This window comes from Scheffersomyces stipitis, chromosome 8 (assembly GCF_000209165.1).
Source record: "Scheffersomyces stipitis CBS 6054 chromosome 8, complete sequence".
In the NCBI taxonomy this organism is placed as follows: Eukaryota; Fungi; Ascomycota; class Pichiomycetes; order Serinales; family Debaryomycetaceae; genus Scheffersomyces; species Scheffersomyces stipitis.
The window spans coordinates 217,059-241,516 of NC_009048.1; the positions used below are offsets into that span (position 1 = coordinate 217,059).

General features: G+C 41.9%; 10 protein-coding genes across 10 annotated transcripts; 5 read left to right on the top strand and 5 right to left on the bottom strand. All coding sequences in view use genetic code 12, as the record gives it.

Annotated features, from left to right (window-relative positions):
* Positions 1–37: 37 nt before the first annotated feature.
* Positions 38–1,312, top strand: CYP52 (Cytochrome P450 52A3 (CYPLIIA3) (Alkane-inducible P450-ALK1-A) (P450-CM1) (CYP52A3-A) (Cytochrome P-450ALK); the record flags this gene model as incomplete). Its single annotated transcript, XM_001386403.1, has 1 exon — positions 38–1,312. The coding sequence occupies one exon, from the start codon at positions 38–40 to the stop codon at positions 1,310–1,312; it is 1,275 nt and encodes a 424-aa protein (XP_001386440.2).
* A 1,339-nt stretch (positions 1,313–2,651) lies between these two features.
* Positions 2,652–4,919, top strand: APL2 (beta-adaptin, large subunit of the clathrin-associated protein (AP-1) complex). The gene has a single exon (XM_001386404.1). It carries the CDS (start codon positions 2,654–2,656, stop codon positions 4,862–4,864), a length of 2,211 nt encoding a protein of 736 aa, XP_001386441.2. The 5' UTR covers positions 2,652–2,653; the 3' UTR covers positions 4,865–4,919.
* A 77-nt stretch (positions 4,920–4,996) lies between these two features.
* On the bottom strand, positions 4,997–5,816 carry PICST_66143 (predicted protein; the record flags this gene model as incomplete). The annotated part of the gene is made up of 1 exon (XM_001386600.1): positions 4,997–5,816. The coding sequence occupies one exon, from the start codon at positions 5,814–5,816 to the stop codon at positions 5,043–5,045; it is 774 nt and encodes a 257-aa protein (XP_001386637.2).
* Positions 5,817–6,185: 369 nt separating this feature from the next.
* Positions 6,186–6,664, top strand: HRT1 (Skp1 Cullin-F-box ubiquitin protein ligase (SCF) subunit; the record flags this gene model as incomplete). Its single annotated transcript, XM_001386405.1, has 2 exons — positions 6,186–6,306; positions 6,444–6,664. The coding sequence occupies 2 exons, from the start codon at positions 6,186–6,188 to the stop codon at positions 6,662–6,664; spliced, it is 342 nt and encodes a 113-aa protein (XP_001386442.1).
* Positions 6,665–6,976: 312 nt separating this feature from the next.
* PHA2 (Prephenate dehydratase (PDT)) lies at positions 6,977–8,079 on the bottom strand (the record flags this gene model as incomplete). Its single annotated transcript, XM_001386601.1, has 3 exons — positions 6,977–7,632; positions 7,711–7,924; positions 8,029–8,079. The coding sequence occupies 3 exons, from the start codon at positions 8,077–8,079 to the stop codon at positions 6,977–6,979; spliced, it is 921 nt and encodes a 306-aa protein (XP_001386638.2).
* A 252-nt stretch (positions 8,080–8,331) lies between these two features.
* Positions 8,332–9,289, bottom strand: PICST_85470 (60S ribosomal protein L9). Its single transcript, XM_001386602.1, has one exon. The coding sequence runs from the start codon at positions 9,271–9,273 to the stop codon at positions 8,698–8,700; it is 576 nt and encodes a 191-aa protein (XP_001386639.1). The 5' UTR covers positions 9,274–9,289; the 3' UTR covers positions 8,332–8,697.
* An 844-nt stretch (positions 9,290–10,133) lies between these two features.
* On the bottom strand, positions 10,134–11,232 carry PICST_85478 (cytochrome c peroxidase; the record flags this gene model as incomplete). The annotated part of the gene is made up of 1 exon (XM_001386603.1): positions 10,134–11,232. One exon carries the CDS (start codon positions 11,208–11,210, stop codon positions 10,134–10,136), a length of 1,077 nt encoding a protein of 358 aa, XP_001386640.1.
* A 1,782-nt stretch (positions 11,233–13,014) lies between these two features.
* Positions 13,015–17,428, bottom strand: STH1 (Nuclear protein STH1/NPS1 (Chromatin structure remodeling complex protein STH1) (SNF2 homolog)). Its single transcript, XM_001386604.1, is given in 3 exon segments — positions 13,015–16,407; positions 16,423–16,702; positions 16,832–17,428. The coding sequence occupies 3 exon segments, from the start codon at positions 17,024–17,026 to the stop codon at positions 13,103–13,105; spliced, it is 3,780 nt and encodes a 1,259-aa protein (XP_001386641.2). The 5' UTR covers positions 17,027–17,428; the 3' UTR covers positions 13,015–13,102.
* A 1,232-nt stretch (positions 17,429–18,660) lies between these two features.
* Positions 18,661–19,221, top strand: PICST_50505 (predicted protein; the record flags this gene model as incomplete). The annotated part of the gene is made up of 1 exon (XM_001386406.1): positions 18,661–19,221. The coding sequence occupies one exon, from the start codon at positions 18,661–18,663 to the stop codon at positions 19,219–19,221; it is 561 nt and encodes a 186-aa protein (XP_001386443.1).
* Positions 19,222–21,022: 1,801 nt separating this feature from the next.
* KGD1 (alpha-ketoglutarate dehydrogenase) lies at positions 21,023–24,332 on the top strand. Its single transcript, XM_001386407.1, has one exon. It carries the CDS (start codon positions 21,112–21,114, stop codon positions 24,157–24,159), a length of 3,048 nt encoding a protein of 1,015 aa, XP_001386444.2. The 5' UTR covers positions 21,023–21,111; the 3' UTR covers positions 24,160–24,332.
* Positions 24,333–24,458: the final 126 nt, after the last annotated feature.

Genomic DNA, 24,458 nt, shown 5'->3' on the forward strand with positions numbered 1-24,458 from the left:
AACCCAAACCTTCACCCTTACAGTTATGGGAGAAACCATGTTCATGACAACCGATCCCGAGAACTTCAAGGCTATGTTGGCTACCCAATTTAATGATTTTTCTATTGGCCGTAGATACCAGATCTTGAGTCCAGTGATTGGTGACAGTATCTTCACTTTGGATGGTGAAGGTTGGAAGCACTCCAGGGCCATGTTAAGACCCCAGTTTGTCAGGGAGCAAGTTGGACATGTCCAGGCTTTGGAACCTCACTTACAGTTACTTGCTAAACATATTCGCTCCTACAAAGGAGAAACAGTTGATTTGCAGCAGTTGTTCACTAAGTTCACTCTTGATACAGCTACAGAATTCCTTTTCGGTCAAAGTGTTCATACCTTGTATGACGAAAGAATTGGCATGAAGACTCCTGATGATGTTCCATATGCGAAAGACTTCACCGATGGTTTGTTTATTACCCAAAAGTACACCTCGGAAAGAGGCTATGCTCAACAGTTCTACTGGTTAATTGATGGCAAGGAATTCAGAACTGCGATTGCCAACGTTCATAAGTTCGCCCGTTTTTACGTCGATAGGGCTCTCAACTTCTCGCAAGCTGAGCTTGAAAAGAAATCACAGGAAAGTTATACCTTCTTATACGAGTTGGTGCAACAAACCAGAGACCCTAAAGTTCTCCAGGATCAATTGCTTGCCATCATGTTAGCTGGCAGAGACACCACATCTTCACTACTTTCATTCATCTTCTACGAACTTTCCCGCAACCCTGGGATTTGGGAAAAGTTGAAAAAGGAAGTATACGAAAACTTTGGCTCTGGAACAGAAAAAGATATTGCCAAGATCACGTTCGAATCGTTGAAGAAGTGTAACTACGTGAAGTGGGTGATTAACGAAACGTTGAGAATGTACCCTACTGTGCCTGTTAATTTGAGGGTCTCTAATAAAGATACTCTGTTGCCTAAAGGAGGTGGTGAAGACGGAAAGTCGCCAATTTTTATTCCACGGGGCACTACAGTTGGGTTCAGAGTTTACTCCACGCAGAGAAATAAAGAATACTACGGTGAAGATCCTGACGTTTTCAGACCGGAAAGATGGGCCGACATCGGCAAGTTGGGATGGGCATACCTTCCGTTCTTAGGAGGACCCAGAACATGTATCGGACAACAGTTTGCCCTCACCGAAGCCGGGTACATTCTCGTGAGAATAGCTCAATTGTTCCCTAACCTCAAGTCTAAGAACAGTGTTCATTATCCTCCAAAGAAGACTCTCAACGTTATTTTCAATCTCTTTGAGGGCTGTTTGGTGGAGATGGGTGAGTAGATTTGCAGCCAAATAAATCTTATACAGTATGTTATGTGACAAATAAATTCTAAATGGATAAAGGTGTAGTTTATATCGTTTGAGTGTCATATTTACTATGAGAATATTATCAATTAAACCAGTCTCTATATTATTATCATGAAGATAACCATACACAAATCGATAAATATATTGTTTCTAAATTGTTCCTGGCGGATTATCAGTACACGCAGAATTTGGGTTGGCACTTTCAATAGAAACTTGTCCGACTATTCTCGGACACAAATCTGTCTGTTCCATATGTAACTAATATATTGTAATCTCTTTAATAGTTGAACAAAGAGTAAGTTTTCAAAGGAAACCTCTCATCACACCAACAAATCGACGGCAGACACATCCGAGCCGCGATAGCTCCATATGAGTTGTATTCATCTATGGAGCCAGTCGAATTATATTACGTCCGTATTCCCTACTTGTACAGCAACGGACCAATAATAACAAGATCAATGAGGAAATTCCCACAATTACTAAGCCGAACCTAATCGTCAGGAACGAATTGAGTTGTCGACAGGGAGGCTAAAAAGAAATGATAACCTTACGTCAATTAAAAACCGATTCGTATTCGCATATAGTGTTACCAAGCATTATAACTGGGATGTATTAATGCTAGGATAGCACCCATACTGGCTTATATATTTTCAGCTTCAGGGGTGTACTTTTCCATTAGGCAAGTAGCAGGAACATATACAAGTGGAGTCAAAGGAACAATTGCAATTGGTGCATCTCATGGCGTATACTGGAAAATAGATCGTGTTATTGAGAATCTAGCATCGAGGATTGATTATCCAGCTTGAATGAGACCTCTTGGATTATCCCTTCTAATGAAGAAGTGCTCTTCACAACTTAATAAGGGGATTACCATCATTGGTTTGAAGATTGACGTCCTGGACCATCAACTCGTTGCTTGGTGGGTGTGAATTTTTTGAAGATAGCTCTGGCTCCTAATCTGGGGAGATCGGTATATATGCAGTTCTAGATCTATTTATATAGATGCTTTCTTGAAAAGATTCTTTCTTACTTTCAAGTAAATAGGAGAAGTTAATTACAGGGAATTTTGAAGTTTTCCAGTCATTGGATACTTATATATCCAATCTTCCACTTCTTTGTGTTCTTCCAAAGCTTTTTCACTGTTTTAGTTTGGTTCTCTTAAGAGCCACGATCATACGTCCTGCATGTTGATGTCGCGTGATGTATTGCACGTGACCGTGACCGTCAACCAACAAAACAAAAAACAGCACAGCATTGGCTGTGAAACAAACTGAAATATTTCGTCATATTCTTACCAATTCATCTTCCACACCGATGTCGCTTGAAAGGAAGATTCGCAGCTTCTTGACGGGCCCCAGAAAGGGCGAGACGTTTGAATTGAAGAGCGGTTTGGTTTCGCAGTACAAGCACGAAAGAAAGGATGCGATCCAGCGAGTGATCCAGGCCATGACTGTGGGTAAGGATGTGTCTTCGCTCTTTCCCGATGTCTTGAAGAACATCGCCACCTATGATTTAGAACAGAAGAAGTTGGTCTATTTATACTTGATGAACTACGCCAAAACACATCCCGAGCTTTGTATTTTGGCTGTCAACACTTTTGTGCAAGATACTGAAGATCCCAATCCCTTGGTGAGAGCCCTAGCCATCCGTACTATGGGCTGTATACGTGTCAACAAGATGGTGGACTATATGGAGATTCCATTGCAGAGAACGCTTCAAGACGAGAATCCCTATGTGAGAAAGACCGCTGCTCTCTGTGTTGCCAAATTGTTTGACTTGAATCCCGAAATGTGTGTAGAGTTTGGCTTCTTGGACCAGTTGAAGGGTCTCATCAAGGACTCCAACCCTATGGTGGTGGCCAATTCGTTGAACGCTTTATACGAAATCAGAGACATGAACTCCGATGCCAACTTAGAGATTTTCACGGCTGATACCGAAACTGTCAAGAACTTACTTATGTGCTTGAACGAATGCACTGAATGGGGAAGAATCACCATATTGACCACTTTGAATGAATATCATACTGATGATGCTGAAGAAGCCAACCACATAATAGAGCGTGTGACTCCACAATTGCAGCATGTAAATCCGTCTGTGGTGTTGAGTTCCATCAGAGCCATAATCCACCATATAGATGCTATACCCGTCACAGCGCAGAGAGCTGCTATCTTAAAGAAACTTTCTGCTCCATTGGTTTCGTTGGTTAGTTCTTCGATTCCTGAAGCTCAATATGTAGGCTTGAAGAATATCCGCATCATCTTGGAAAAGTATCCTCAGATCTTGTCCAAAGAGTTGAGAGTGTTTTTCATCAAGTACTCCGATCCCTTGTACTTAAAGTTGGAGAAGTTGGAAATCATGGTCCGTTTGGCTAACGATTCTAACAGCGCCTTGTTGTTAGGTGAGTTAAAAGAGTATGCCATGGAATTCGAGCCTTCGTTGGTGGCTAAGGCTATCAAATCCATTGGCTCTGTTGCCATCAAATTGTCTGGCTCTACTGTCAAAGCAATCAATCTTTTGAATAGCTTGATAGACCATAGAGGGGGTGATTTAGTCATCAACGAGTCCATCGTCGTTTTGACAAATATATTGAGACGTTACCCTGGTAAAAACGATCTTATCACTTTAATTATCCCAGTTATATCAAACCATATTTCCGAATTGGAGAGACTGGATGCCATGTCCGGTTACATCTGGCTCTTGGGAGAGTATCCCAAGTATTTCTCCAACTTGCATGACAAATTACAAGTCTTGATCGACGATTTCTTGTCGTTTGAGTCTGTATTGCAGTTGAATATCTTGACTGCTATTGTCAAGATTAATCTCTCTGCTTCAGGCTCTAAGTACTCCAGTTTGTTACAGAAGGTGTTGGAGTCGTCCACCAAAGATTGTGAAAATGCTGATGTCAGGGACAAGGCATATATCTACTGGCGTTTATTGTCGTCTTCATCTACCGAATCACAGAAGGAAATTATCTTGACCAAGTTGCCTCCTATCACCACAACCATTGCTTCTTTCAACCCTGTAGTTTTGGAGTCGTTGGTGGAAGAGTTGTCGACATTGTCGTCTGTCTACCATAAGCCTGCATTCACCTTCATTGATCCAAACGCTGCCCACAGTCATGTAGCTCAAGGTAACAAGTCCAGATCGTCTTCTAAGAAGGACAACATTGAAGACTTGACCAACTTGGCCAAACAGGAAATTATCAATAACGCTAAGAACGAAAACTTGCTTGACTTTGACGATGACGATGACGCACTTACAGGCGACAATGGTGCCGCTGAAGGTTCTGGCAGTTTATTGGATGAATTAAACGACTTGTTCAGTGCACCTGTTCCCGTATCTCAGGGACAGCAGACGCAGCCTTCTTCTAATAACGATATATTGAGTTTGTTTGGTGCAATCCCACAAAATGCCCCAACTCCTGTGAGCAATGTGACCCAGGGATTAAATAACTTCAACATCGGATCCAATGCTGCTCCAAGCAATACCAGCAAGTTGAATAACGATCTCTTGGATCTTATGTAACGTTTATTTTGTATATGTTATAGATGTTATACAAAATACGGAATGTAATGTACTCATAGATACTATGTACTATTGATAAGCATTAATGTTAGAAGCAAAATATCGATTACTTCAGAGATACTCATTGTATGTATATTCTACTTTCATATATTGTACATTATATTACACACTCTAACCATCAATGTTCTGACAACAACTTTTTAATTATCTCGTCCTTTATACTCTCGGCGTTTTCTGCCATGGGCGAGTTGTCTGAATTGTCTGGTAGCACAATACTGTCCTTTTTGTATACGTCTTGAATATTAGTTAATTTCAATAACTTTTGTTTAACCTCAGAACACACCTTCTCAACTTGATTGATGGAAGCTCTTTTGGCATCGATTTGCTTCCTCAAGAGCATGATCAAGCTTTCCCTAGATTGGTGCGGTCTATACGTGTTGAGAAGATGGTTGATGTTGATAAGTATAAGTGAGATATCTTTGATCTTACTTTCGTATTGCAGAGGATCAATAGAAGCCAATCCTATCAACTCCAAAAAGTTCAACAATAAGGAGTCCATCAATTTGTGCAATTCTTTTATTTTAGTTTCCGACGTTATCGATTCGTCGTCATCTTTATATAGCTGTTCCCAATTGGCACTTTTCAAGCTGGGCAATTTATCTTCAAAGGACCATATGTTACCATAGCCTCTGTAATGAGTTCCGGACGGTGGTTGTGGAGGTACTAGAAACCGCAACTCGCCCGGAGGAACCGTGTCTTGTGTTTCATTTTGTTTTTCGTTGTCTTTTTCATCTTTATCGTCTGCTTCCTCTTGCTTTGTTTCTATTTCTTCATCGTTTTGTTGTCTCTGCCATTCCTGTAGCTTGTTGAGGTTTTCAGTCGTGAAAAATTTGACATAAACCGGCGGTGGCGGATACAAGGACGATATGAGATCGCCGTTTGCTGTTGACATCGTTTGTTTGTAAAGAAAGAATAAATTAACGATATAGGAATAGCTAATTGAAGATCTAATTGATAATGTGAAAAGCTAAGGCTAATCCATAGTGGGATCACATGATCAAAGACGTGTGCGCCAAATCGATCTCTCCTACTGCTCGCGTACGATTATTAGCTTTCAGTATATGTAAGCTAGTAATAACCACTGCAGTTTCTAAGCATTCTTCTATTGCTCCAGCTCATCTAAAGGCAGCTGACACATCCTTCATATCTGACATTTCAAGAAATCGTCATGTCTGAAGAAGTTGAAAAAATGGAAGTTGATAGCGGTAAGTTTTTCATTTAGAACTCTCTCCAGTCTTTAGCACGCTCATAGATACTAACTATGAAACCTATAGAGGAACAACAAGTTCAGCAAACATCTACAGAGGAAGTGTCCAAGTCCAAAAACGGCAGGCAAAGATTTGAAGTGAAAAAATGGACAGCCGTAGCCTTCTGGTCATGGGGTAAGTATTATGTGAAAGTTCATTGAATAATGAGTTCATTTTGATGTTGATATTAAGCCTGGATAGTTATTCATTGAAATTTTCATTGTGTTTATGATTCATCATAATTCATCTTGATTCCGTACTAACATTCATAGATATCCAAATTGAAAACTGTGCCATCTGCAGAAACCATCTTATGGAACCATGTATCGAGTGTCAGCCCAACTCCATGAACAACGGCCAGGAAGAGTGCATTGCTGCTTGGGGTGTGTGTAACCACGCCTTCCATTTGCATTGTATCAAGAGATGGTTGAAGACTAGAAACGCATGTCCTTTGGACAACACAGAGTGGACATACCAGAAGTTTGGCTCCTAGACTTATGATCTTTTCAAGCCCATAGAATTGCATGGTTACGTTTCTAGATTTGCCCTTTGGCGATTATGTATATTATTACGTTGCTGCATCAACCCCATAGCTTTGGTGCATTGGAAGATGCTAGCTTATGATGGGTGTTGTGCCTTTCATTATTATGATTTCTTATTCGGGTATATATACAAATATAGGTTATACAGAGATCAGTAGCTTCCAACAATAACTTTTACCTCCAGCTATACGGAGTATAGTGTAGGGCTTGTGACACATATGGGTTGTAGTTGCTAAAGCTTTCAGGACAGTATGTTTTAGTATCTACGATGATTTCCAGTACCTCCAGCTTCTGTCAAAGGAACCGAGCACTACCAATTCCAGACAAATACTACTAGCCAGCTCTATACCTTTAGCAATATTAGCGTCACTGCTCAGATCGCCAATGACCTCTGCGAAGAAAACATACTGCCATTGTTTCAAATGGGATGGTCTAGATGTGATCGAAGTCAAGTTGACTCCATTCTTCTTGAACTCGTACAATACGTCACAAAGTGCACCTGGATCATTGTGATTCAAAGTGAAGATGATAGAAGTAATACGAGAATCTGGTCTTTCTGGCTCTCCAACTTCTGGAGCTGGGGATGGAGATGGAGCGGGTGGTTTCTCGTATCCCAAAACTAAGAATCTGGTGGTGTTGTTAGGATTGTCCTCTATGTTGGCATTTCTTATAGGCAATTGGTACAAGTCTGAACTCATCTGAGATGAGATACAGGCTGAGGTATTGGATTCGTCACCATTAACCAACTCAGCAGCCTTTGAAGTAGACGTACTGTCTATTCTGGGAATGCTAGCCGGGATAGTTGACAAGAAGCCTGTGACCTGGGTCCACACCTGGGGATGAGAATATATACATGTGATCTTGGAGACGTCTTCTGCCCTAGTTAAGAAGTTATGGTGAATAGACACAAACTGCTCAGCTACGATTCTGAAAGTTGGCTTGGAAGACGTTGAAGATGTCGTCGTTTTAGAAGAAGGGGGTGGACTTAAGAAGCCACTGTCGTCATTTTGTCTACTATTGTTCTGCAAAGACGGTATGAACCAATCTCTGATGAGGTCAAAAGTGAAAACTACACCACCATTGATAGAGTTTTCTAATGGAACCACAGCGAAATCTACATTTTTGGAGTGGATCTCTTTGAAACAGTCTGAAATTGTCTTGACTGGATATATCAGAACATTGTCTTTGTTGCCGAACTGCTGGATAACTGCCTTTAGAAGAGTTAGTAAACCAGATCATGTCTGAAAAGTAGAACGGTGGTCTGAGAATGAGTCAGATCTTGTTTTGGCTCCTTTTCCTCTAAAAAAAAACGTACTTGATGTGTATATGTCCCTTCTGGACCCAAGAATGCGACTTTGGTGACCATTTTGAATGCTTATGAAGCAACGGGATACTGTTGTGGAAGAATAATTCAAACTTGTTTTGCTAGATGTCTGGGGTGGTTTTAGTATAGCGATCCTGTACTAGAGATGCCGGTTGCGGCATCATTATGTGTCACGTGCATCATTCAAGTAGTTTGATCCATACCCAAAGAATGCTATGTTCGCTTCAATTTCTACTAGCGGTTTCTCATCGCAGATTCAAATTCTCGGTTTAAAACCTTTCAAACCAAAATGTTGTTCCTTCGATGAAATCGCAAGATAGCTCAAACTTTTAACAATGCAAATTTAAGAAACTTCAGCAGACAAAACTACTAGCAAACTTTTTCGAAAAAAATCCCTTCTACTCAAACTTTGCTAGCAATATCATCTAACCGTCGTCTCTTGCGCGCTTCTACAGGTGGATCGTAGGTGGCTCTGCATTGTAATGAGCTCGATAACGATCCACGATTGAGACAGGGTTAACCCAATAATAAAACCAAATATTGAACTATATAAACCCTGGAAACTCAACAAAAAGATATAAAGAAGAGAAATGTATTAGTACACAAGCACCCTCCTTCTTGGAAAAAAGGATACTAAATTATGGACAAAGCACCAATAACTTAGAGTTCTTCAACAATAGTACCACGTTCGGAAACATAGATACCATCCAAGAACTTACGGATATCCTTGTTTCTGACACGACAGATTTGTTGGATATCAGCAGCGTTTTGGGAAACAGCTTCCAAAGAGTTACCGGAAACAACCAATTCATCCTTTTGGTTGGCAGATTGTTCGATGGTGACACCTTCGAAGATCTTGACGTTTCTGACTCTCTTTTCACCCAAGAAGTTTCTGATTTCGACGAACTTGTCACCGTCCTTTTCAACGATGTTAACGTTGATTGGGAAATGCGCATAGACGTATCTCAACTTGTACTTGTAACCCTTGGTGACACCAGTGATCAAGTTAGCAATCAAAGACTTGACAGTTCTCAAAGCAGCAACGTGCTTTCTGTCACCGTTGTGGACAGTGATCTTGATAGCTCTGTTGTTGACCTTGGTGAAGGTAACATCAATGTGCTTCAAGTCCTTGGTCAATTCACCTCTTGGACCAGTGACCTTGATGGATCTGGCATTGATGTTGACGTGGACGCCTTCTGGGATTTCTAAGATTTGATCGGTTTGGATGTACTTCATTTTGATTGACGACGGTGCTGAAGAAAGAAAAAAGCTTGTGATGAAAAACTTTTCAGAATAGGAAATTCGCTAATTAAATAGTAGAGGTGCCTGTATCTGAAAATTTTTCATTTACTGAAAAGTCGTGCCTGAGGTGATTTTTCAATTTTTCACTCTGCACTGTAGTTTTGAAATGTACACATAGTATGTAATTTACCAAGGGTAAGTGCGGGTAACCCTGTTTGCTCGTTTTCCAATTTTCTGAACTAAAGCCTAGTTTTGTATGGAGTTTTGTATGCACACTAAAGCAGTACTTTCCATCCACAATTTGCACCTCTGCTATCCGAAAGCCAAAAGCTATAGAATAGAATAGATCACAAGCCAAAGAGTTAACATGTGCAAACAAGCATAAAATCTTCGTGTGTTCATTTTATAATTAGTCTAGTCCTTTCGTAGTAGAATACGCTTCCCTTAGCAGTAGAATTGTAGCTCAAATTGGTCAGCTCGCTGACGTAAGAAGTAGACAAGATCTTGGAACACTTGTATATGTAGGCAAGATTTGCACTGCAACATCGTTGGAAAATCACCAGCCGTAAATACTTCAGCCGTGTCTGAGTGGCCAATAGGAAGAACTTTAAAACAAATCGATAAGTGTTCTATTTTTTGTAGCCACTTCGTTTTTGCAACCTGTAAACTAACACATTCATGCAACATCTTTGCATTTGCTTTGCGTCGATTTATGCATCTATTGCGTTTTTAACTTTTCCATTTACACTCTACTTTTGCACCCATTTATACTCTTCTCCTACAGCGTATTTGATCGTTACTTTATTGAACAGTAAAACAAACTAGATAAATACATCGTCAGATATCGTTCGCATCTATTCTTGTTCTTCAACAGTCTTGAAGAGGAATGGCTTGGTGCCTCTTGGGTACTCAATACCCAATTCCAACAAGGTAGCGAAAGCCTTTGAGAAATCAGCAAAGAATAAGTCCTGGTCAGCAGCGTACAACTTGACGTACTTCAAGAAGTACGACTCTTCCTTCAAAGCAATATCGGTAGGTAACATCATGAACGAGTTGGTTTCGTCGTCTTCGTATTGCTTTTCACCATCCCATTGTCTCACATGCCAGCTGCCCAACAATCTAACAAAGAAGTCGTTGGTGAACATGTTGAACGATGGACCCCATGGACCGTCGTAACCAGAGTTTTCAGGGTGGCACTTACCCAAACAGTGAGCACCTAACAATGCAACGATTTCTCTATCACCAAAACCCAATCTCTTGAAGTAATTTCTCACATACTTACCGTCCTGACTGGCATCTGGCAAGTTACCGTTTTCAGGAATGTCCTTCTTTTCGTAGGAGTCAACTCTACCTGGTCTCCATGGGATCTTTGGACCGCCAGATTCCTGGACGGCAACAACACCTCCCAAGGTCCATAAGTCACCTCTGGAGATCCATGGATACTTGACAGCAAATTCGTACAAGAAGTCACGGCCGTTGGCCAAACCGTTGTTTGCTCCGTCGGAGGCTTCTGGGTAGAAAATCATTGTACCATAGTAAGAACCACCAGTCTTGGTGTTCTTATCGTAGGTACCAGACGAATGCCATGCCAATCTGACCAATTGACCGTAGAAACCAGCACCACCATCGTAGTCGAGGTTCTCTTCAATCTTAGCAGCGATGTCGTTGTAGACTTCTTGGTAGTCCTTCAATGTCTTTCCTTGAGGAACAGTAGCAACATTAGCGCCGAGAACTCCAGCCATCAAGGTGGACAACTTTTTGCCGGCATTGTTGGAATTGTTAGAGTTGGAGTTGTTGGAATTGCTGTACAAGTAAGTGGCTGTACCAGCAGTACCAACCAAACCAGCAGCCAACCAGGCAGCTCTAGAAAAGCGTGGAGCTGATGTCTTGGCAGCTCTAAGTAGTGAGGGCTTGATAGCAATGGCAGACATTGAATATATATTTGCAATAGCTGGAAAATAGTATGAATATGGAAGATGGTTTTTCCGGACGGATTGTCTCCACTGGATTTGATGCCCACTTTATAGTCCTGGTCAGGTCCACGAATGAATGGGCGAGAGTGCATAGCGAACGGCATCTCCTCGACATAGCAGGATTGGAATTAGCGACAGGTAGTGGGGTATCGGGAGTATACCGGGAGTCCCAGCGGAGTGCGGTGGCTGGTACCGAGAGAATTAGTGGTGGAATTAGGGAGCAATGAAGTGGTGAGATTGTTATCAACTTAGAGGTCGAAATGGACATTCTGGTAGCAGTCAATGGCCAATTGGTGGTCGATTAGTGGAGACTGTTCCGATAGCAAGATTGTGTACTCCTAGAGAGATGAGCTACAGGCTGGCTGCTACACAAATGGTGAGATTACCCAAATTTATTGGACTACCACTACATTGTACGATATGGGCGATTTCTTGTCCAACCCCAGAGTCAACTACAGACTCGGTGGTTCGTGTCATCGCCCTGTGGTCCAGTTACAATTACTTACTCTATCTACTTCTCCTTATCTAGTGTATCTCTTCGAAACTGACAATTCCTAGTCTTGACCACAATTCTGACACCTCCATGTCGTCTACAAATTTCCAATTCATTCGCTGCAATTGCCTCTTCTGGCAAACTTCCTATCGAACCATTCGCTCCTCGCTATTCCACATGTCTCTAGACTTTCCCTGCTGACTAACTTCCATCGTCCTGGCTCTCGTTATCTGCAGCATTATATTTTTTGCTGGTGTCAATTTTCACTCCACTAATCGCGTCTACCTTATTCTACATCTTGGCCCAGGACAAGTCCATAGCCAATTGCCCCATATAACCCAGCCTTAGTAATTGTCGACTCTGACGTGGCATATTGTGTGATTCTGTGCTGTTACTTCCACAGTCTCTGCCAAATGTAGCCAACCTGAAAATCCAACCTTTTTGCAACCCCTCATACCCTCTAAGGAAATATGCCGTAACACGAATCTGCCCACTCCTAATTGGCTAGAACGTGTGCAGGTTCATCTCCAGACAGAATTGGCATTTCATATGATGGAGAGTTGGAGACGGCCGTTATTGGCTATGCTGGCAATACGGCACAGTATCCACAAATCGAATGGTGGCCCTGTTCATTGCCGCAATGCTCCAATTCTGCAATACGTCTCAGAAATAAATCTCCGCTGGCTTCTCACATTCCAAAGCCTATATCCACCAGAAATTTGAGATTGAAATCCCTAGATCCACTCTTGACTATATACACTTCCACCATGACTGTCAGCATGAAACATTAGCCTTAAAAGCTGGACTCGAGCATTACAAATGGCACTAGCTGGAGATTCGTGAAAAAATAGAGATAAGCGTGAATGCATGTTGCAGCTCGTATGTGGCTGCAACTATGGCCAGGGCACATGGCCACTACGCCATTGAACTAATCCCATTCTCTCGTTAACGAGCAAAGTCGAACGTTCCAGTAGTGGAAGTCTCTCAAAAGCCTCTCCCGTTAAATCTAGCTGCAAGAACTAGAAATAATATCAGAAGGGCTACCTCATATGCTAAGCAAAAAGTAGTCTCGTATATTCCTTCTCTGACAGATTGCGAAAGTGTCGTCGAAGATCTCCACAATGCGACATTTTGACGACACTTCTATCTGATTAGAACTTTACTCTATTCTATAGCACTCTCTGAAATCTCTACATTGGTTCTGGTAGATATAGACGGCATGCTCTACAGTTTTGCTCTTGTGGCAGTAGCAGTCTTGGCTGAAGTTATAGTACAGCATTTAATAAATACTATATAGATATATAGTGTTATTATGTTATTAGCAATATGGTACAATTATGTGATGTTTTTAAATGTATTACGAAACACGGTCAAGCACTTCCTCGATCTGCGCAGCGTCAGCATAGACAAACGAACTTTCTTCGTTGTATATCTTTGCATTTTCACACATCAACCTCAACTCAGCGATGAATGCTTCGAAGGTGTCGAACTTCTCCTGTTGTAAGTGCTTGATCACCTGGTTGATGGACACTGGGCGCTTGATGATCTGGTAGTAATCCAGATACAACTTTCTCGATGGCAATTTGAGGAAGATGTCGGACGTTCTGTGGCCATCTTCAGCTGTCAATTGCATGATTTCATCGATGACAGCTGTACATTTTACAGTGAGTTCGTCTGCTTCCTTTTCATCAGGATCAGCAATTTCATCTTCTTCGCCATATATATCTTCGTCGCGATAAGTTTGCGGAGTTCTGGAACGACGCTGTCTCTTTCTACGGCCATCTGAACCGTCTTCATCATCCTCTAAATCTTCTTCGTCGTCTTCAGAAAGATCTCCATCTTTGGCTGCCTTTCTTCTTCTTCTTGCCATTCTCTCTTCTTTTCTTCTGATGGCATCTTCTACAGTATCATTGTCATCGTCCATGGCCATGAGCCACTGTTCTTCGGTTAACCCATCGTCATACTTGACTCTCTTCTTCTCTCTCATACGACTGAGCTCCTTGGTATCCTTCTCGAAGTGACGAGAAATATCCTCCGTAAAAACAGTAGGAAGCTCGTCCCGCTCTATCAATCTGGACTTGAAGTGACTCTCGATATCTTTCTTTCTTTGACCGTCAATCTCAGCGAATAGAACCTTTTCGTCTTCAGAACGAGCCAATATCTCGTTCAATTCGTCATCGTCCAAAGAATCGTTCTCTTCATTTTCGTCTCCATTAGCTTCGGCTTCCAACAATCTCTTCAAGAACTCTTCCTGTTCCTCAGCAGTCGACTTATTGTCAAATTTACCAGCTTGGATAACCTTACCGTCGATGTCTAACTTCTGGTGAGCTCTTTCCAAGATGACTTCTTCTACAGAATCGTTGGTGATCAATCTTAAGATTCTCACTTCGTTCTTCTGTCCAATTCTATGGGCTCTGTCTTGAGCTTGCAAATCTTGATGAGGATTCCAATCGGTATCGAAAATGATTACTGTATCAGCTGTCTGCAAATTTAAACCTAAACCACCAGCTCTAGTAGACAAAAGGAAACAGAAGTAGTCTGAGTTTGGTGCATTGAAAACCTTCAACATCTCCTGTCTGTCTTCAGCCTTCGTACTACCGTCAAGTCTCAAGTACTTCATGTCACGCCATCTCAAGAAATCTTCCATGATGTCCATGACTTGAGTCATCTGGAAGAACATCAAGACACGGTGTCCACTAGCCTTGAACTTGGGCAAAACTCTGTCCAATAGTTCAAACTTACCACTGGTTCGCCAAATCAAGTCGTTAGTTAATTTGGAAGAATTTAATACAGCTTCGACTTCTTCAAATACAAAAGGATGGTTACAGATCTTCCTCAACTGCATGATCTTGTTGTTCAAACCTTTAATACCCGACTTGGCTCCACCAGCGTCGGCACCCACAAAGAAAGCGTTGTGCTTCAACATCTGCTGATACAAGACATATTGCAAACCTGACAAATTACACTTCAACACCTTCTCTACCTTGTCTGGCAAATCTTTCTCGACGTCTTTCTTCAAACGTCTCAAGAGGAAAGGTCTCAAGACCTTGTGCAATCTTCTGATGACTAACAAGGACTCTTCTTCGGTCAATTCGATCTTCTCTTGAGCACCCGTATTGGCGAATGGAGTATTGAACCATTCGTCAAAAGACTTGACAGAGTTGAAAATACGTGGTAAAACGAAATTTAAAAGAGCCCATAATTCGGGTAAATTATTTTGTAATGGAGTACCAGTTAAGATCAATCTGTTCTTGGTCTTATAGTATTGCTTTAATGTAATAGACAACTTAGACGAAGCATTCTTCATTCTGTGTCCTTCATCAATAATCATGTGTGAGTAGTGAAATTTGGCTAACAATGGTCTTTCACGGATAATGTATTCATAGGTAGTTAACATAACTTGGAAATTACCCATTCTGATATCCATCTGCATGGATCTTCTTTGCTGTGGAGAACCCTTATAGACTATGACTCTGACAGAAGGAGCCCACTTTTCAAACTCCAACGTCCAATTGGTGATTGTAGAAAGAGGTACAATAACCAAGAACTTGTCCTCGTGCTTCTTTTCGATCAAGTAGGTAACCAAAGAAATAGATTGAATAGTTTTACCCAAACCCATTTCATCTGCTAAAATACCATTTAACTTATTATTGTAAAGCGAAACCATCCATTGCAAACCCTTCAACTGATACTCCTTCAACTTACCACCAATAAGAATACCTGGTTGCTCAGAAATCTCTTCCTTGATACGGTGAGCAACTTGGTAGTAGTCAATCTTCTCACGTAACTCGTCGACTGTATCTTCTTCAATCTCTTCTCCATTGACTTCTTCAATTGGAACATCTTCAATGAAGGTTTCTGCCTGTTGTGCTTTAACTTGTTGTGCTAATGTATCCAAAAATTGGTTGGTTTGCTTCAAAAGGTGTGTGATTCTGTGATCCTTGGTTTGGTCTAACAATTTGATATAGGCTTCTTCATCGTTAGCCTTCAATGCTTGCAATCTCTGCTTGGCGGTTTTTTCCAACTTCTTGGACTCTTCCTTTTCGGTATTCTGATGGAAATTGTTGATTTGTTTCACCAAGATGTTGGACCTATAATTGTAACGTGAAGACTTTGCTGTGCTGTACAAGGATGAACTATCCAATACTTGCTGAATCTTTGCAATATGCAATTGACGTTGAAACTCGCGCTCTTCTTGCTGCTTCAATTCTTCTAATTGCGTGGCTAGCAAGTGTGGATTGGGTTGCTCAATCTTGGGTCTTACATTGAAGGATCTCTTTTCTTGCAAACACAAGGGGTTGTTGACTAAGTCTGGAAGAGTAAATTTGGCTTGACTGGCTTCACTGGCTATGATGTTATGTTTCAATTGCTTCTGCTTTGGCAACAATCGCAACGATTTCAATTCTATGAGTGTTTTGATTTTTAAATCGTCTATTTCAACATCGTCTCCAAATGTCCCCAAGTTGCCTGGCAAATTCTCCAACTCCCTCAAACGATTGGCGATCTTGCTTGTGATAATTTTTTCTGTGTAGTAGTTGCCCAAAGGAGCTTGCAAGGGATCCACAGAAGTAGAGGGAACCGGTATCTTTATTCCTAATCTCTTTGCTCTCTCTTGAAAATCTTGACTGTACGTCGATAACAGTTTCAAGATACTGTCCAAGCCTTCGTCGACTATACTAACAGCATCTTCCTTAACGTCAACTACTGAGCTAGCTAATTCACTCTGTATGGTTTCAGGCAAGTCTATATCTTTCGACAAGAGTTGCAAACTGGCTATCTGCTTTTCGAAAATGTCTTTATCAAGCTGTGATTCAATTTTAGTGGAGGATTCTTGCAAGATTTCCTCATAAAATTGGGCCTCTTCGTCTAGAAACTGCTGCTGCTTGTCGGAAATCGTAGCCAAAACCTTTTCTATAAGAATTCTTTCCTTTTCAGTGGCATCAAAAAATGGTGGGGGCTTCAGGTCATGAACTACAGACGAGTTGGTTGACGCATCAAAGCCAATAGAATTCGTTCCAGTCAACAAACTATTTCCATCGGAAGTAGACAACGCAGAGCTCCCATTGGCAGACTTGTGTGAAAGAACTTGTTCATCATATTCACGCTTTAATTGCTGGCCAGTTCTCAACAACTTGTAGTATCTTTCGAGTAATTCAGTCAACTGCTCCTTGGTGGTAGGGATCTCTATCACAGGTTCTATAGTATTATTCTGGAGAGAGCTGCTCTGCTGGTAGGGATAGCTATCTTTGGATCCATTGGCCAAAGTTGTGGAACCGTTCATGATAAAAGGAATAATATTAGCGATAATTGTACGGAATAATTATTTGACTAAGTATCTTTCAAAATCTTTGAATATCTTTTACTCTCTCAATCCAATATAAATATACCAGTAGTTCTCTCAACTACGGTGTCTATGAATTGTTGGGCTGCAAAAAGTTTTTGTTTTTCGTGAAAAAATGATGGATGTAGGAATATTCAATATTCACCAGACGGAGTATTATGAGTTTTGATCGATCCAGAATTGAAAGAATAAGGGAAAAAAAACTGCAGAAAAACTGAAAAACGGAACAGGCTGAATACGTGAGCAACAGCTGCTGTATAGGTGGCGTTTTCTGTATTTGTGTGTGTGCTTATTCAAGCGTTTCTGCTCCGAAGATTGATTGTTTGCACAATTAGATTCGATTCCACAGATTAGAGGAAAATAAGTTTTGTAGTTTTTGTTATTGCTGTTGTTGGAATTATCAATGTGAACAAAAAAAAGATTTTTATGTGTGGAGCACGACTGCCAAAATTGGTAGCGCCGCTCGGGTAGGAGCTTTTCTGGGCTGGGAATATGGCCGGTTGTGGGAATTTGGTGCTGTTGTTGGGGTGTAGATTGTGGTATATTGGTGTCTCAGTTAATATTGTTGATTTTATATGTTTTTAATTGTGCTTTCATTTTGTAGCAACGGGTTTTGTTGTATCAGCTGTTTTGGTGTTAGTGCTTGAATTTGCACCCATGGAGCGTATAGACGCGAAACGCGTTAAGTAGAATGGGTGCAAAAAGTAAAATTGTCAAAAGAAGATAGAGAAAAGAAGTGCTAGAAATAAACAACCCTATAGAGCATGTTGAGTTTGTATTTGAACAAGAGGTTCATGTCCGTGTTGAATACTGTTGGCCGATTTTGAGTGTGGATTTGATGGATTTGGTGAGTTGGCTATTGTGAAAAAGGGTTGATTTAAAGAATTGGGTACGGGCGACAATGAGTGACAATAGTAGCAATTCGATTTTGCTCTATCGATTCATATATATATATATATATATATATATATAATGCAATGTAGTAATGAGTTACGTAAAAATGTGTTTAACATATCAGTTAAATGAGAGTATCCATTGCAAGTTTTCTATTCATAGTTTTCCTTCATCGACTTCAGGCTCTAGTTACTAGTTGGAATACACCACTTGTGTTGAATCGTATTTGGTGTCATGTTAGAATCAAACGGTATTATGCTAGTGGAAAGATTTTATTTCAAGCTTTCTCGGCTTCTTTTTTATGGATTCTTAATTTTATTCGAAAATGAACCAAAAACTCAAATAAACCAAATGCAACTAGAAACAAATTGATTTGAAAACGATACAGTTGTAACAATCACTGTACATCCAAATGTCCCCACCCTCTGCAACAACAATATTGCAATTCAACTATGGCATTCTCATTGACTAGCACCTTTTCGTTTACATACTGGGACCACCTGATTATACTAGTACTATGTACAGGTCTTTTTTGCGATCGAAATCATAAAAAATTTCAACCAGTGACATCAAGATTTCAGATTGAACCTTCAGACCTACTCCCAGTTTGAATATTATACACGTACCTTTTGCAAAGGATACACATCACATAGAACATAAAAACGATCTTTACACACGTGATGTTGACAAACATTGGTATCTACGGCAGAATGCTCGCTAAGAGTTCTAGAAACAGTGGTTTGAGGCAGGTGTATAATGTCCGTCTTAATTCTTCCTCCACATCTACCACGTTGAGCTGGGCCGAATATTTCAAATTGAAGAAACAAAACAACATCATCAACACTGGAGCATCAGTGTTTACTGGTCTTGCGGGCGGTTTTGTCACCTTGACCTACTTGGGTAACATCCAAGTCGATGTAGAAAAGCCAATTATGGGCTTGGATCCATTGATGGTGTTGGGAGGTGCTGTTTTTCTTGGTGCAGGTTTTGGCTATTTGTTGGGACCCTTTGCTGGTACCTCTGTGTTCAAGTTGAAGAACAAGTCGACGTTGACTCAGTACATGGCCAGAGACAAGGAGTTCTTGTCCAGAATCAGGGCCAAGAGAGTTGATCCTTCGTCGCAGAGTTTCTCCAACCCTGTCCCTGACTACTACGGTGAAAAGATCTATTCATTGCAAGGCTACAAGCAATGGTTGCGTGACTGTAATGCCTTCAGAAGAAAGGCTAAGGAATTCCTTTAGACGACGTCCCTGTCTTCCTGGCAAGTCAATACGTAAGACCGTAGAACCTTGGAGCTTTGAGAGCTTTTGGTTCAAGATGCTTGCTGTCACTGGACTACTTCAACTACACGATTCTTCTTTTGTATATAACACCATTCCACATAACCCTCCGTATGGTCTTGTATTTGATACTAGTATACACCTTAGCATTTTGATCCTTGTAGCCTCACAGAACGTACAGCGAATTGTAAATCAGAGCAAAGTATCTACCAATTGTAGAATCGCTTACGAGCCGCCGAAATTGAGTCGAGATTCATTACCAAAATGTATTGCAAATTTCGTTTCCTTTCCAGACACAACGAAGCGACTAACTTAACATTTCTGGAGCATTTCTCAGACATCCCTAATCCGTTTATGGCTGCTAATTATTGTACAAAGTTGGTCTAATCATAGACAGAAACAGCTTTGACAGTTTCCCCAATGCAGCCTGCACTGCATGCAAACCCAGACACTTTGTTATAGTAGCCCTGAAAATGTCTGACGAAAAAGATGTCAAAAAGCTTCCGATGTAAGCGAACCGGGACCTGTCCCGGCCAATGAGAAAGTCCGAAATGCTGCAGAACGACATTTTTCAAATGTCGCTCCTTGATGGATAAATTGGGGTAGGGAGTACTGGAGCTTTGATACAAAATTTCCAGCAAGAAATCGTTCTAAAGTGGTCAGCCACTTGACTACAGTGGAATGTATGACCATTACAACTCTCTGACTGCCTGAGACACAGAATTGGCTGATTCAAGCCCAGCGAAAATCTTGATAATCAAGAGAGGTCGAAGTCGAATCACGTGACTCACCCTCGGTGTCGGTTCAATAATAATATTGTTGACGCCGTGTCAGAATGCTAGCGGCTGGGAGAGAAAGCGTGGTGAGAAGAGACCGGGAATCGAGGTAATCTCATCGGGCAAAATTGCTAGATAGGATGTCGTGGATATGTCGTCAGAATACGTGAAGAATTGTGCTGTGCTGACCGGGGTTTAAGAGAGACAGATACCATGGTGCCAGTTATGGACGGTAAAGTTTCTGGCCGAAATTGCCTCAAGGCTGCCAGTGAGAGCCATGATATTTCCGCGCATAATCCGGTGACCCCGGAAGACGCCGGAATGCAGTCATGCTCATCTCAAGTGTCGGAGTCCGATAGAGCCAGACGGACAGCAGACAGCAGACAGCAGACAGCAGACAGCAAACAGCAAACAGCAAACAGATGAACAAACAGTCAATGGCAACGTACAAGAAGTGGGCAGCTCGTGTGGGTTAGCAATTGTAGCTGAAAAGCGCAGACAATTCCTGTTGCTGGAGTGGAAGAGTTATCGCAGACATTTAGTCCGCAAAATAATGCTAGTGTAGAAATTCAACCAAAAGCGAAGAATCAGACACTACAATTGAATGTATATTTTCTGTAAAACTGTAGCCAGACATCAAACATCAGACATCAACCATCAGACATCAGACATCAGACAACTTTCCGTTTTCTCTACATACACCACAATCAGCTTGCTCCACTCTACCGAAAGAGCCCAGCCATTGTCACTGCTAAAAGTTCCGACTTCTCGGAGCCCCTGCTGCTCCCATTACCTCTTTGCCGACCCCAGGCTCCGAAGTGTGCATTTTGCATCTGTAAGGTTTGTCGCAGTCGTACGCTTCCTAAAAGTCGCAAAGCCAACGTTTCCCGGATTTTCGATTTTTGGTTTTCTGTATAGACGTCAAGGTTGAAGTGAAAAATGAGGCCAACCATGAAACAAAAGTTTTGCACCGAATTTTTCAAATTAAATTTTGCTTTGTTTTCTTTTCCTCAAAACTGGCGAACGAATTGTTTCAAGGACGTTTCTAGGAACACTCCTCATCACCAAAGTCATTATGCTCAAGGCTTTTAGAAATGTCGTGCCTCGCGGCCAGCTCTTGCGGGCTCTGGCCAGGCCATCCCTCAGATCGATGGCTCCTTTGACATCTTCCACATCCATCAGATCCACCAACTCAATCCGTTGCTTTGCAACTGGAACCGACTCTTTCTTGCAGGGAAACAACTCCAACTACATTGACGAAATGTACGATGCCTGGAGACAAGACCCTTCATCGGTGCATGCCTCCTGGAACGCCTACTTCAAGAACATTGAGTCCTCTAACATTCCGCCCTCGCAGGCTTTCCAGGCTCCTCCTACTATCGTTCCTACCGTTAGTGGCGGTGCTGCCGGCTTTGTCCCTGGTTCTAACCCCATCAGTGAGGATGTTGTCACTCATTTGAAAGTGCAATTGTTGGTCCGTGCTTATCAAGTCAGGGGTCATCAGAAGGCCAAGATCGACCCATTGGGTATCTCGTTTGGCGACAACAGCGATACCCCCAAGGAGTTGACCTTGGACTATTATGGCTTCACAGATGTCGACTTGAACAAGCAAATCACCTTGGGTCCAGGTATCTTGCCTAGATTCGCTGAAGCCGGCAAGAAGTCATTGACATTGCGCGAAATCATCGAGAACTGTGAAAAGCTTTACTGTCAATCTTACGGTGTCGAGTACGTTCACATCCCTTCCAAGGAGCAATGTGATTGGTTGAGAGAGAGAATCGAAATTCCACAACCTTTCAAGTACTCCGCTGACCAGAAGAGACAAATCTTGGACCGTTTGATCTGGTCGTGTTCGTTCGAATCCTTCTTGGCTACCAAGTTCCCTAACGACAAGAGATTTGGTTTAGAAGGTGCCGAAGCTGTTGTTCCAGGTATGAAAGCCTTGATCGATACTTCCGTCGAGTTCGGTGTAGAAGACATCGTCATCGGTATGCCTCACAGAGGTAGATTAAACATGTTGTCCAACGTCGTAAGAAAGCCTAACGAATCTATCTTCTCGGAATTCACCGGTTCCAAAGAATTCGACGAAGGCTCTGGTGACGTGAAGTACCACTTGGGTATGAACTACGCCAGACCCACTACTTCTGGTAAGTTTGTCAACTTGTCCATTGTTGCCAACCCTTCGCATTTGGAGGCTGAAGATGGTGTTGTTTTGGGTAAGACCAGAGCCATTCAACAATACAAGAACGATATCGGTGACTACAAGAGAGCCATGCCCATCTTGTTACATGGTGATGCTGCTTTCGCTGGTCAAGGTGTAGTCTATGAAACCATGGGTTTCGCCCATTTGCCAGCCTACTCTACCGGTGGTACTATTCACATCATCGTGAACAACCAGATCGGTTTCACCACGGATCCTAGATACTCGAGATCGACTTTGTACCCATCCGATATCGCTAAAGCCTCCAACTCCCCTATCTTCCACGTCAATGCTGATGATGTCGAAGCTTGTATCTTCGTCTTCAACTTGGCTGCTGAGTGGAGAGCTACTTTCCATTCCGATGTTATTATTGACGTTGTAGGCTACCGTAAGCATGGTCATAATGAAACTGATCAACCTGCATTTACCCAACCGCTCATGTACAAGAAGATCGCTGAAAAGAAGTCTGTTCTTGAATACTACACCAACCAGTTGATCCAGGAAGGCACCTTCACCACTGAAGACATCAGCGAACACAAGAAGTGGGTATGGAACTTATTGGAAGACTACTTTGCTAAGTCCAAGGAATACGTTCCAACTTCCAGAGAGTGGTTGACCACTCCATGGGAAGACTTCAAGTCTCCTAAGGAGTTGGCTACCGAAGTCTTGCCACACTTGCCTACTGCTGTAGATGAAGAGACCTTAAAGAAGATCGGAAAGGCCATCTCGGAAGCTCCGGAAGGTTTTGAGATTCACAGAAACTTGAAGCGTATTTTGAATACCAGAAACAAGACCGTTGAAACTGGTGAAGGTATTGACTGGGCTACTGGTGAAGCTTTGGCTTTCGGTACTTTAGCCTTGGAAGGCTATCACGTCAGAGTATCTGGTCAAGATGTGGAAAGAGGTACCTTCTCGCAACGTCACGCTGTGTTGCACGACCAGCAGTCGGAAAAGACCTACACCCCATTGAATCACTTATCTGAAGAGCAAGGGGCTTTTGTTATCTCCAACTCCTCCTTGTCTGAATACGGTGTCTTGGGTTTCGAATACGGTTACTCGTTGACTTCGCCAGATGCCTTAGTTCAATGGGAAGCTCAATTCGGTGACTTTGCTAACACCGGACAAGTCATCATGGATCAGTTCATTGCTAGTGCTGAGTCCAAGTGGAAGCAGCGTTCTGGTTTAGTGTTGTCATTGCCTCATGGTTACGATGGTCAAGGTCCAGAACACTCGTCCGGTAGAATCGAGAGATACTTGCAGATGTGTAACGAAGACCAGCGTTATTTCCCATCTCCATCCAAGTTGGAACGTCAACACCAGGATTGTAACTTCCAGGTCGCTTACCCTACTACCCCTGCCAACTTGTTTCACTTGTTACGTCGTCAAATGCATAGACAGTTCAGAAAGCCATTGGCTCTCTTTTTCTCCAAGTCGTTATTGCGTCACCCATTAGCCAGATCCGACTTGTCTGAGTTCACCAACGACTCTCACTTCCAATGGATCATTGAAGACGCCGAATATGGCAAGACCATTGCACCAAAGGAAGAGATAAAACGTGTCGTCCTCTGTTCAGGTCAAGTATTCACTGCCTTGCACAAGAAGCGTGCTGCTATTGAAGACAAAACCACTGCCTTTATCAAGATTGAGCAGGTGCATCCATTCCCATTCGCCCAGTTGCGTGATGCCTTGGACTCGCACCCTAACCTCGAAGACTTGGTCTGGTGTCAAGAAGAACCATTGAACATGGGTTCGTACTCGTTCGTATCTCCACGTATAACCACTACCTTGGCTGAAACCGAAAACCATAAGGGTTTGACCTTGCGTTATGCCGGTCGTGACCCATCGGCTTCTGTTGCTGCTGGTTCTAAGGCTATGCACACTGCTCAAGAAGAGGCCTTCTTGAACGAAACCTTCCAAGTTTAATTGAAATGCATGAAAATTACGCTACTTGCTAGTTACTAATTGTTTTGTTACGTTTGAAGCTTCCTATATGTTTTTTTAGAATGGTAGGAGACCTGCCGAGTATTTCATTTGAACCTTTATGATTTTACATATTCCTTTTATATTTATTGATTTTACAAAATGTTGATTTTTAGAGAATTCAATGTAGTAGGCCTATTCGCTTAATTCTATTCTCGCTTGTAGAGTCTGTGATAATAGAATATAGTAACAGTATTTGTTTAAGAAAATTTCCAGTGCTGTAGTTTGTATTACTGAGTCGT